General features: G+C 41.7%; 1 protein-coding gene across 15 annotated transcripts in view; it reads left to right on the plus strand.

Moving 5' to 3' along the window:
* znf618 (zinc finger protein 618) overlaps positions 1-13,468 on the plus strand; it is a 179,225-nt gene that overhangs the window by 122,970 nt on the left and 42,787 nt on the right. For 8 of the 15 annotated variants that reach the window (XM_072488343.1, XM_072488337.1, XM_072488335.1 and 5 more), the window contains 3 exons: positions 7,421-7,507; positions 11,771-11,848; positions 12,332-12,376. In XM_072488343.1, the coding sequence (XP_072344444.1) occupies positions 7,474-7,507; positions 11,771-11,848; positions 12,332-12,376 (157 nt within the window). In that variant the 5' untranslated portion in view covers positions 7,421-7,473. Of the gene's footprint in view, positions 1-6,509; positions 6,620-7,420; positions 7,508-11,770; positions 11,849-12,331; positions 12,377-13,468 lie in introns of all 15 variants that reach the window. The other 7 variants (XM_072488348.1, XM_072488350.1, XM_072488340.1 and 4 more) reach the window with 4 other exon arrangements.

Genomic DNA, 13,468 nt, shown 5'->3' on the forward strand with positions numbered 1-13,468 from the left:
CCCCCAGCCCCTCGTCCCCCCCCAGCCCCTCGTCCCCCCCCAGCCCCTCGTCCCCCCCCAGCCCCTCGTCCCCCCCCAGCCCCTCGTCCCCCCCCAGCCCCTCGTCCCCCCCAGCCCCTCGTCCCCCCCAGCCCCTCGTCCCCCCCAGCCGCTCGTGTCTCCCCCCCCCGCCCCCAGCCGCTCGTCCTCCCCCCCCCCCCCCCCCCAGCCGCTCGTCTCCCCCCCCCCCCCCAGCCGCTCGTCTCCCCCCCCCCCCCCAGCCGCTCGTCTCCCCCCCCCCCCCCCCAGCCGCTCGTGTCCCCCCGTCCCCCCAGCCGCTCGTCTCACCCCGCCCCCCCCCCGCCGCTCGTCTCTCCCCCCCCCCCCCCCAGCCGCTCGTCCCTGGTCCCCCCCAGCCCCTCGGTCCCCCCCCCCGGCCCCTCGTCCCCCTCCCCCAGCCCCTCGTCCCACCTTCAGCTGTATCAGCCCCAACCTTGCGCACGAGGTGGGGGCATTCACTCTCCGGAGAACCTTACACCAGAACCCCTCCTCCATGTCCATTCCCAACTCTTCCTCCCACTTTGCTTTGATCCCTTCCAGTGGTGCCTTCTCCTCCTCCAAAATAGATCCGTAGACCACTAACACTACCCCCTTCTCCAGTCCCCCTGTCGCCAGCACCTCCTCCAGCAATGTGGAGGCCAGCTCCTCCGGGAAGTTCTGTATCTCCTTTCTGGCAAAATCTCGAACCTGCATGCATCTAAACATTTCCCCCTGCTCCAGCCCATACTTTGCTTCCAGCTCCTTCAATCCTGCAAACCGACACCTAAGAAATAAATCTTTCAGTGTCTTAAACCCCTTCTCCTCCCATTTCCGAAAATTTCCATCCCAATTTCCTGGCTTAAATCTGTGTTTCCCCTGAATCGACATTTCCCTTGACCCTGCCCCCAACCCGAAGTGTTGGCGTAACTGCCCCCAAATTCTCAATGAAGCTATTATTACCGGACTCCCTGAGTAGTTCCCCAGGGCTATCGGGAGCTGCGCTGTTGCTAATGCTTTCAATCCCGACCCCCTGCACAAACTCTCCTCCATTCTGACCCACTGGGAATCAGCCCCTCTTACCCAGCGATGCACCTCCTCCACATTCGCCGCCCAGTAGTAATCCATCAGGTTCAGAAGACCCAAACCCCCTGCCTGCCTTCCCCTCTGTAGTAGCACCTTTCTAACTCTGGCCACCTTCTCTCCCCATATGAACGACGTAATCCTTTCCTCAATCTCTCTGAAAAAAGCCTTTGGCAGGAAAATCGGCAGGCATTGAAAAATAAACCGAAATCATGGCAACACATTCATTTGAACCGCCTGTACCCGACCCGCCAGTGACAGAGGGAGACCATCCCACCTTGCCAGATCAGCTTTCACTCTCCCCACCAAACTAGAAATGTTGTACCTGCGGAGCCCCCCGTCCCACTCCTGGGCAACCTGCATCCCCAGGTACCTAAAGTGAGTCCCTGCCCTACGGAATGGCAGCCCCCACCCCTGCCCCCATACCCGGCCGAGATACCACAAAATACTCACTCTTGTCTAGATTCAGCTTGTACCCCAAGAAAGACTCAAACACTCGCAGCAGCTCCAATATTCCCCCTATCGACACACTCTGTTCCGACTATAACAGCAAATCATCGGCATATAGGGAACCCTAATCTCTATTTCTCCTCCCCCCCCCCCCCGCACTCTTCCTTTCCATACCCCCGAACTTCTTAATGAGCTGGCCAACGGCTCAATTGCGAGTGCAAACAGCAGGGGGGATATAGGACATCTCTGCCTAGTCCCACGGTGGATAGAAAAGTACCTCGAGCTAATGTTTGTGCGGACACTCGCCCGCGGCTCCTTATATAGTAGCTTTACCCAATTCACAAATCTTGGTCCAATCCCAAACTGCTCCAGAACTGCCATCAAGTACTACCATTCCACCCGGTCGAACGCCTTCTCAGCGTCCAATGCCACAACCACCTCTGTTTCCTCCCCCTCTGCCGGTGCCATGACGACGTTCAATACCCTTCTAATATTTGAAAAGAGCTGCCTCTCTCTCACAAACCCCGTCTGATCTTCACCTATCACCTTCGGGAGGCACTCCTCCAGCCTACCCACCAGTACCTTCGCCAATTCCTTAATAACCTTTTCAATTTTGTCACAAAACACTTGGTTCCCCCAAAAGTCCCACATCTAATTTCCACCCCGGCCTCTGCGCTACCCCCTTTTCCAGCACCATATTCACCCAATGCGGAGCATGATCTTACACTGCAATTGCCGAGTATCCCAGTCCTTTTAAATAGGAAAAACCCTTGCTCACTTTACAGGCCCCACATGTTCCAGGTGATCAATCTCGTTGTGGGTTTGACCCCCCCCCCCCTTTGCTTCGAGTCGGCCATTTGCACTGTAGTGCAATATCTCTAATTCCCCCCACCCCTTTTCTAGGCCCACAAACTGCCTGGATGTACCCCCACACACACACATATCTCGCAAACACAAAACTATAGCCGCCATCGCCACTCCCCTTTGCTAGCTTCCCCTCTCCCTGTAGCTAGCAAAGCAGCTCCCAAACAAGGTCCATTAACAACTACATCCACCAATACGTCCCTTCCCCCCCCCCCCCCAAACCGTATCCATACCCCAACAAAACTCTCTCCCTAAGAATAAGCAAGGAACACCTACCAAATGCCCTATATACAAACCCACCTTCCCCCAACAGAGCAAAAGCGAAACCAGTAACAAAACAGTGACATATCTACATCACACAACAACCGTCTTCAAAAACAAAGCCCAAGATGGGCCTCGTCACAACGGACCCGAATTCTTCTCTAGGATGAAGGCCTCTGCTTGCTCCGTTGTGTCGAAGAAGTAGTCCTTTGAGTTCATTGCAACCTGTAAACATGCCGGGTACACCACTCCAAACCTCATGCCCTTCTCATAAAACACCACCTTCACCCTGTTGAAGGCAGCTCTTTTCACCAACTCAACTCCCAACATCCTGATAAATTTGAATCGTATGCTCGTCGCAATGGATGCGCCGAGCCCTTTTTATCCACTCCCAAGACCCTTTCTTCTGTAATTACGGAAGCGGATTATAACTGTTCGCAGTGGCTCATTTGGTGTTGGTTTTGGTCTAACCGACACATGTGCTCTATCCAATTCCAGAGGAGAGAACGCTTCAACCCCCACGAGCTTAAGAGAACATTTCAGAAAAATATTGGATCGGCTTGGAACCCTCCGCTCCCGCCAGCAGGCCCACCAATTAGCTGCCATGACCTGTTTTCGAGGTTCAGGTTTCAGGTTTTCCAAGTTTCAGGTTTTTGTTTTCTGCTACCATCAACAACTCTGCCTCCATCGAGGCAAACTGATCCTCTTGCCTCGACAAGGCCTCCTCCATCCCTTTTAATGTCTCTCCTTCTGCCCTAACCTCGTTCGACATTTGCACCAGTCACAGTCAGCACATCCTGTCAGATTTTTTTTTTTTTTAAGTTAAAGGTGAAGTCCACCTTAAAAGTGTAGATCCCATTAATTGTCCAGGTACAAAAATTATAAAAGCCAAAACAAAAGTAAAGAAAGGGAATAAACAAGGGGCAAATGGGGTTAACAGGGGGATCCTTACAAGAAGTGTGGTGGAGTATTATTGCGGATATTGAAAGGAAATATTTCCAAGATAGCTGACACCACCCTTGTATATAGTGCTAAAACCCAGGCAACATCAAGACCAGAGGAATAGCAACTGGGTACCAATAAAATGCAGATACTGAGATGGATGTGTGAAGCGACAAGAAAGGACAAGATTAGGAGCCAGTACATAAGGGAGTTGGTGAAGATTGTGGAAGCATCGAAGAAATCAACCAAGATTGTCATAAATTGCACAGAGAGAGACTATGTGGTGAAGCGAGTGGTAGAGATGGGACTGCGAGAAGAAGAATGTGGCGAGAGATCTAAACACAGTGGAATTGGAAAAAGAATGGGTGACTGACTGAAGGAGATCAGAGTGATCAATCTGCATCGGTGACCCAAATAAAATGGAAAAAGCTAAAAGAAATAGTAATAGTGATGAAAGATAATTCAACAGGACCAGCATTTGAATGAAATATGTTATGCACCAGTTTTTAAAAATCTCTACTCTCGTATCAGTTTATTTAACCATTGCTTCCATAATATGAAACATAATCATTTATTGGATAAAAGGCCTGCAGTTATAACTTCTCCTGACATTTGATTCTACTAGAAAAAAATTAGTTTGAAGTTTCATCTGTTAGTTTCCTTAACTTATTATTGGAATTTCTTGTTCACTGATTTTGAAAGGGAGCATCTTTACTGCCATATCTGTTTTCTGCATAATTTTGAACACTTTGTATGTATGCCCTTCTTGTAGTCTTTTGTATTGACAGCAAGTAGAACCCTTCCAATTCCGTGCTCTTAAATGTAAATTGACAACAAATTGTTGTCTACTTTTAGACAACCAGTTTCAGTGGATTGACGTGTCTTCAAATGAAGGTTATAAAGAGATTTGTGAAATTCTGGCGTTCATTGATGCAATTAGTTGTTTCTCAGATTTTGCTAATGGGATTGTTGGCAGCTGCTGTGGAAAGCAAATAAAGACATAATTAGAAGAAAAGTCTTGTTCGACTCCACTTATGTCCAAAATTATGCCCAGTATGAGTCTTCACCTTCAAGAAAGGTGAGGTAACCGATCGCTAAATCTAGTTGCTTTGTTTTGGGAAATAAAACTTTTCAAATACTACTGCCACCAGTGGAGAAAACCTACCACAAGCCGCTTGTATTTGTATGTGGAAAGGAGGAAGGAGGGTCACCAAGTGGGAAGCTTCTCGAAGGAAAAATGTCCCAATTGTACATGTACAGTGAAGTTAGGCAATATCATCAGGATTGGAAATCTTGATCATTTTGTAATTTGATATCTCATAGGGCAAATGTTTAAATCATCAGAGTTCAGCCAAGATGGAAGCTGGGAAATTATGTCTGGAATATATTACCCAATTTGTGCAGTATAAATGTTTGCATGTTTTTAAAGCTTGAAATACAGTAAGTGCTCTCCGTTCTGAATTGTTATATAATTTTTGTACATTGGTAGAAGAAAAATGCCAAAACGCTAGCCTAGGGCTTTTAAAAAATCTACAGTAATGGAAATTTTGACCACAATTTGATTTGGGAGAATACCACAACAGATAATTTATATATTACTTTGCCAAATAGTTGGTAGAGGGGGAGGGAAAATGACCAAACTCATTGCTAATCTTCACATGTAGATCATAAGGAATGTGAACCTGGGATGAAAATTACTGCGAGTTGTTTATTGGTGGCAAAATGTGAGAACACGCACCTGTATTTAATGTCCAGTCACAATTTTGATTGGGATGCCCTGGATTTCTCAGTAACTTGGATTGGAGATCTTAAAACATTGATGACCTCCAAACTTGTCAGTTATGCAGGTGACCAAAAATATTTGGAATTTATTGTTTTAACATGGCAAATCTCAGATTTCACAACTAGCTTTTTCAGTTATGAACGAACTGTGGTGCATCTATTGTGAGCAAGAAGTTTCTCATGCAGTTACATTCTTTTCTTGGTCATCAATACCAGTGATAACTTCTTCACCCTACAATATTACGTCTGCTTTGTTTCAAATTATCACTTATGGAGAGTTTTGCTACTTAAGCGCAGATAACACAAGTATATTTTTGTATGACAAATAGTTTTCCATGTCCGATGGGCACACACTTAATTTGACACCAGTTATGGTTGTTCATCAAAAGAATCTCATAAGAATGCGATAACGGTTACATCCCTTTTTTGTGGCAAGAATTTTGGTTACTGAAAAAAGGGCACAAGTTCACAAAAATTAAATCAAGAATGAATGTATCCAATGTGTCAGCATTGAGATCAATGAAAATAAAGTTCAGGAAAGGTTTATGCAGGTCAATCAATCCAAATTTAATCCCATCACCAGTATCAATAAGAATTAATACAACCCCAAAGATGCTTTCATTTCCGTTTTCTATCTTGACAGATTATTAATTAGGGAAAGCACCTTGGTGCTTCCTGAGAATTGGCATGGAGCAGGGGTGACAGCAGGGAAAGGAGGGAAGAAAAAATACTTTTTCTCCTTTATTTTCTCCTATCTGCCATTTTACTTTATTTTCCTCCCACTCAATCTCCTCAACTCAACAGCTGAGAACCAAACACATTTCTTTTGGCATTCTACTAGTTAATTATGCCCTGTTGTTCCAAACATGACCCTTTTATTAATAAAAGCAAATCATTGCGGATGCTGAAATCTGAAACCAAAAGAGAAAATGCTGGTAAATCTCTGCAGGTCTGGCAGTATCTGTAGGGAGAGAAAAGAGCTAACCTTTCGAGTCCAGCTTTGACAAAGGGTCATCTGGACTCGAAACATTAGCTCTTTTCTCTCCTGCCAGATGCTGCCAGACCTGCTGAGATGACCCCTTTATTCCTATTCTCCTTTTTTCTTCCATCAGTTAACCAATTCTCAATCCGTTATATATTGGCCCAGATCTTCCGGCCTCTGGATAATTGGAGATCAGAGATAACGCAAAAGATACCAATGCGGCCCACTTGAAGTCCTGATGTAAGTATGTCCCCAATACTTATGCAGGAAGTTTAAAATTCCGATTGTCAGTTTCATCTTGCCCAGATTGCTTCATGATTGGCCAGAGCGATGAAGACTTGGGCTGTTTGCCCTATACTTACCTATAAAAATCCTAGTGTTTATGTGGATTTACTTTTGAGGTTTTCATAGTGTGTATAAAACCAGTGTAGCTCTAAGTAAATCAGGAGGAGTGTCAAAGCACTCCAGAATCCACAGCAATGTTCATCCCACCATCTGATTTACCACCCCACACCTGACTACTTGAGCCCCCGATTGGCCATGCCACCTGATCCCTCCTCCCGACACACTTACCGTATGCATTTACTTACTCTCTTGTCAAAGTGGCTGGGTCCTTGAAACTCAGCAGTTTACTGCAAATAGTGCTGTAAAAAGGGGGCCTGGCTTCACTTTCCCAGCATTACTGCACTGCACAGAAAGGGTTCCCGAGTTGCTGCTTTGCACATTTCTCAGGAGGCCGTGGTCAGATGTTCTGTGACATTATCTCCAATCTTACGAGCACAAATCTTGTGTCACAAACTTTTGTGTAATAACTAATGGAATACCTTCTGAAAATCCAAATGCATTACATTCACTGTGTTTGCCCCTCTCTCTCTCTCTCTCTCTCTCTTCTCCCCCATCCCCATTATCTCTCCTACTCGTTACAACTGCAAAAATCTCAAATAGATTTGCCCAACATACTACAGATTTGGAGTTACTGGAGTCAATTTTACATTATTGCAACCAAGTCTCAGACATTGATTTCTTTATTACTTCCATCAGAATTTGATGAGCCGCCGGGGAAACCAAACCAAGTGAATGACAGAGAAGAGAATATGGAGTGGAAACCACAGCAGCAGGCTTCACTAAGTGAGTCACAAGAGTCCAAATGTTCTTATTACTAAGCTGCAATTCATGCAATTTTGCACCTACATTAGCACAACTGGTTGGTCCTGCATTTTTAAAAAAGTTTGCGATATTCAAAGAATATGCGGTTTTGCCATAATTAGGATATTTTCTTTATTGTGAACAAAATATTTTAATCTGTTACTCATTCATTATTTGAGTCAGTTGAAAGAAAAATGTTGCTTATGGTGTAAATATGTAAAACAAAATGAACATTAATCCTTTTACAGCACCATAACAAGTTAGTATTTTGTCATTCTATATATAATAGTTTTGATAAATCATTCACAATTTAGTGCCCAATTTGCTGTGCAATATTTTAAAACAACCTTTTAGCCTGCAGTGTTTTCTTTGTGGCCTATATAAAATAAGACTTATGTACTTTCTAACAACATGAATGCAAGATTACTTATCTATGACTTATCTTGTTTTCTTGCTGACATCTGTATTGTTTAGTCAAAATAGCAAACATGTGCTGAGTAACTATAGGCTAATGATTCTAGAAGTGAGTAGACATTCAATGTAGGCTAGAAATTCCGAGTAGATCAAAAACTACCAGAGTACAGCAGTACTTATTTTCACGACAGTACTGTACTGGAAACTTGGTGATTCAACCACATGTATGAGGGAACTATAATTCATGTTCATAGTTTCTTTAAATGGTAACTCTGGCATAGCATATTATTGAATGGTATCAAGCGCCTCCTTTTAAACTAAAAATAATTTGCATTCATACAGCACTTTGTTTCTCAGAAATGTTTCACGTATGATGATTTAATTTTGAAGTGCAATTGAGTGTTATGCAAGTGAATGGGGTAGCCACTTTGGACACAACAAGATTTCACAAGTAGCAGTGAGCCGAATTACAAGTTTGGCCAGAGCACTGGACAGTTCCTTGTTCTTTGTTGAATAATTTCTGAACCAAACTTAACACTGTGTGAACCTATTTTGTGACTAGCTGGGTCATGTGACATAAGAATGTTCCAAATTCAATCTCAAGCCTGTGTGTAGTTAGCTGGTTTCAACTAACTGTTGGTAGGCAGGGTTTTAATTTGACCACCTCTGGGCTTATGATGATGGAGTGGGAGAATCAGGACAGTTTTTCTGCGTCTGAACACCTTTTCAGTGTGTCCTGTTGGAAGTGGATGTGTGTGGACATCAGATGAGACCCAGGTTTGGGACCTATGATCAATGTATAACTTTGTGATGTTGGTTTTATACAAGTGTTGCGCCAGTCATGGTTCTGAATTTATTAACTTCTCAGTCTGGCAGTTCATTATCCTGCCTGTACAGTTGAGCTGTAAAGGATAAAACTTATTTCCTGCACAACACATGTTCACTGAACATAGAGCAAAATTGGTGTTAAGTTTATGAGAAGGTCTGCAGCACTATCATCTGCCATCCTAATCAAAGGAAAGAGTTCAAAGGTGAGATTTCATAGGGTGCATAATCTAGATATATTTCAAAAATTAGGTGGATTGATTCATGCCTATTTCTACTGAAAATGACACACAAGAATTTTTAAGCACAAAGTTGCTTCTAAATGGTGTGTATTAAAATGTTCAAGTCCTAGATGAGTTCAAAATCTTAATTCAGATATGAATCCAAACAATCTTTTCTGCTGCATCCTAACTGTTCTGATGGTAATGCCCGATATTGATCTCATCGGTGTAATGCTGACATCTTTCTGTAATTACCCTTTTTGAAGAATTTAATAGAAGAATGCATTAAGTATGTGGTGAACAGTTTTGACTTTGGTCAGTCTCTTGACCAGGAATTTTGGTGCTAATATTTTTCCAGCAAAATAATTCACATATTTCAGCCTGAAAGAACTTGGTCACAGTATGACGATGGATAGTTAACCCTCTGAGTACCGAACACCCTGTGCCACTTTTTAAAACCCGTGCTCCAAAACGATACAAATTTATATAATAGCTGACAAATTACCATTATAAAGAAACCTTTTGAAGTATGGAACATTTCTGAATCAAGAACTAATTTTGTACGTTTTTATTTGGTGTGGAAATGCTGGTATATTCCTAAAAGGTTAAATATATCTATTGTTGAAAAGTTAACTCCCACAATAGAAGTTGCTTTGCTCCAATAACCATTAACACTCAATTAGTGGCACAACAGCGTGGCTGCTATTTGTATAAAAGTTAAAGCCCTCTTTGCAGGATTTTAAAAAATTTCTTTATTAATGAGGAATGCATAAATAATGCCTGATATTTAGGGGAGGGTTCAAATTTTAATAATTGTCATTTTGAGCACTAATGAGTCATTTTTGCATTCAGTATAATACAGTTATGGATTTATTTCTCTGAGGCATAGCACTGGTACAATAAACTAAGAAGGGCCTTTGCTGAATTGATGCAGTTTACTGGGCCAATTCCTAGGATTATGGTTACTGTGACAACAGTCAGCATCTTTGGAGAAAGATCAGATGCAGTTTAAGGTAAAACTCTTCATTCTCGCACAAAAAAGGGGACGAGAACAGAGGGAAAGGAGGAACAAGTGAGCAAAGACATGAGAAGTGTGACATGTAAGATGCTTTAAAGTAAAAGTAAAGCAGGACATGTCTAGATGGAAGATGTGATCTTTACAAGTTGTAAAGTTAATAAAATTAAATTTATGACTTAATGGAAACTGAGACCGCCAGAAGTGAATCCAGTTTAAAATAAAGCTAGACAATACCAGGTCCAGTTCGACAGTCTGAATAATGGTCCAATACCAAAGATGTAGATTTATTACTTGCCATTGCGCAGAGACAAAAGGCCTCAAGTGCCAACCCTTTTTTTTTTCCTCTCTCTCTTCCCTCTAATTTTGTTTGAACTCTCGAATGTAGAAGAGAGTGCACCTTTAAACATTGTGCACTAGATTAGAGAGAGTGCCTGAACTAAAGAATGTACTTCCAATCCTAGTACATTTATTCACTGCTTATGGTGCAGTGTCTGCACACTGAGAAAACTGAGCATATGTTAGGTAAGCACTTTTCCAAACGTTTCCATTCTAATTGCACGTATAATCCCAAGCCCCCCCCCCCCATCTCTCCATCTCTTCCAACCTGAATTCCCAGTCCTGCTCATTGTCTTGCCTTTTCGTCTTCGGCTTTTGCTCTGTTCCGTTGAAGCTCTGTACAAGCTCAAGGAATAACTCTGACACCCTTTGAAATTAACATGGATTTGAATAATTAAAATTGTTAACTATAGCTGGCATAGTTCATGTAGAGGTAACTGGCAATGTAAGATGGTTATTATTAGTACTGAGGGTGGGGAGAAATATTGGTACTTGAATTGATTCTTCTTTTGGCTGTTGGATCCTGCTATTTTATTAGCTTTCCCTTCCCTCTTGTGCTCTTTCCTCCCCTCTTCTCTTCTACTTCCCATTGCTAAGCTAGTCATATGCTCTTTGTCTGTCTTGTGCAGCTAATTCCTTTCATTGCCCTTCATGATATTGTCTATTTTAAGGATTATCTCGACCATCTAAATGTCTGCTGGTTACTCCACCCATATTTCCTTTTTTTCACCTCCATTCTGATTCTATTTAAATACTTGCTCATTTTCTGTTCAGATGAAAGGTGACACACAAAGTGGATCTATTCTCTTTTGTAGATATTGGCTGGCCTGCTGTGTTTCCACCATTATCCGTTTCTTTTTGTTCATTTCAAGCATTTGCTATTTTTACTTGTTCTTTTTACTGCTGTAAAGAAGACCTGTTTCTTTCATGATCTTCGGCACCACAACTTGATCTGATTTTAACAAATTTTAGCAAAGTTAAAAGCTTTTAAATCCAAAGGACAGGACCATGCTATAGTAGAAAAAAAGGTATAGAAAAAAATCATATGGTAAGGTTGGAAAAGAAACTGGTCCCCATTCATTGCTGCACAAAACAGCATTACAGCCAGCGAACTGCACTGCTTGTTTTTATTGAATTGGCATGCATCTTTACTGCAGCATTATGCTGTATCTGCAGCCATGATGCGTATTTTGTTTTTTTCTATCACTTTGGTACTGTGAATCCGTTTGCATCAGGAAAGGAAAAAATGTGCCCAGTAAGAAGCAGTGTACATGACTTAAGATAACTGTAAGGTACTTTATGAAATTAGTGGCTGATATTTTTCACAATAAATAACTCTTGCAACTTGGCCTTTTTTTTTAAAGAGAAAATTATTTCTTACCTGAACAGTGAACAGCCACTGCATATAGTCTGACTCCTTCTTTGTTTCAGGGGCCTATATATGTGGTGCCTGTGGGAAGAAGTACAAGTACTACAGCTGTTTCCGGGCACATGTGAGAGCACACCTAGGTACATGTTTATTTTTTTAAGCATTTATTGGTTTAACCCTTTGAGTAGTGACATTTTTCTTTACACTTTCCAAATGTGCACAAGCTTTGTCATCTAACATCTTGAAAGCTATGGCAATCAAATCGTTAACTATTAGAGGAATCTATGGAACCTGACAGCATTTCTTCATTTACAATGTTTGTTGAATAAAATCAAAATGTTGTAAACCCATTACTCATTTTGAAGCAAAAGTTCTCCTATAGTACTCAAAGGGTTAACTATAGTAATAGTGTAGCTTTGATATCCATCAGCCAGACTGCTTCAAAATGGCATACTGCAATACATTTATTGTTCTGTTCTACATGTATGGTATTTGACCAAGTAGATGTTATTCAGCAGTTCATCTTCCAAATGTTTATAAATATAGTTTGGTGTAATAAATAATTAGCCATATTATGGTCGGACTGAATTTAGAATATTTTTTAAATGTTTTCCTTTTCACAGAAAATGAAACTTCCTCTCCGTCAGCTGAAACCTCCCCACAGACAAGTAAGTACTCCAAGCACTATATCTTTCATTCTTAATAATGTTGTTTTGTCTCTACATATGAATGTCTGACAATATGGATTGTGGAGAAGATATTGTATCAGCTGCGCTCTATTATAAGGTCAGGGTCAGCGCACTTGCATGCTGTGTTTAAGGCCGGAATGTGGCGACTAGGGGCTTTTCACAGTAACTTCATTTGAAGCCTACTTGTGACAATAAGCAATTTTCATTTCAAGAGCATTAGAAAAGATAACATTTGCAGGCATAAAACTGTGCTTTGAACTTAACGGTTTATTTTAAAACAGGATTTGGTTGACCAGATATATTAATAATGAGACCAATGAGATTTTAAAAGAGTATTAGGACGAACGTGGAAGAGAGTACAAGAGATCCATTTGGGCGATGAGAGAAAACCAAAGGCAAAGTCTGCTGCACTAAATAACAAAACTGAAATCAAGTAAAAGCCAAAAGTTCCTCAAAAGAAATGTGCACAAGTCTACGACACATAGACTGGCCATAAAACCTAACCCGTTCATGTCACATGAGCGAATAACTCTATTCACATTCGGTTTAATATTCATTCAACTTTTTTTTCTCTATTCACCTATCAAATTCAACCTTAAATATTGCTGTAGCTTCAGATTCAACCACTCAATCTGGAAATGAAACACAGTCTAATTTCTGCACTCTGTTTTAAATCTCTTATGTTTAATCTTGTATCTGGCCCCTTGCTTTAGAGCCCTCAATTACTGGAAACAGTCTGCTTCTATCTACTGTCTAACAATTGAATTCTAAACATTCTCTGTTTACTTCCTTTGTAGCCAATTTTTAATGCAGTTTGCTATCCCTGAAAGTCACTTCACATAACTCAAGACCTTTTGAATGAAGGGCAAGTTGTATAAATAGAGAGAGGAATTAAGCAAAGAAACAGGCTATACACAAATATTTAAGCGCAATAAAAACTGCAAACTAAAAATAACTTTTCCGCAGTCTATTTTCAAAGCCGGAAGTATGTTTAGCTGACTTGTCTTAGCTTAAATCCTTCTGTTTGCCTTGGCAACTAGTCACTCCTGTGAATTTTCACATAAGGGTGAT

Source organism: Scyliorhinus torazame, chromosome 22 (assembly GCF_047496885.1).
Source record: "Scyliorhinus torazame isolate Kashiwa2021f chromosome 22, sScyTor2.1, whole genome shotgun sequence".
Classification (NCBI taxonomy): Eukaryota; Metazoa; Chordata; class Chondrichthyes; order Carcharhiniformes; family Scyliorhinidae; genus Scyliorhinus; species Scyliorhinus torazame.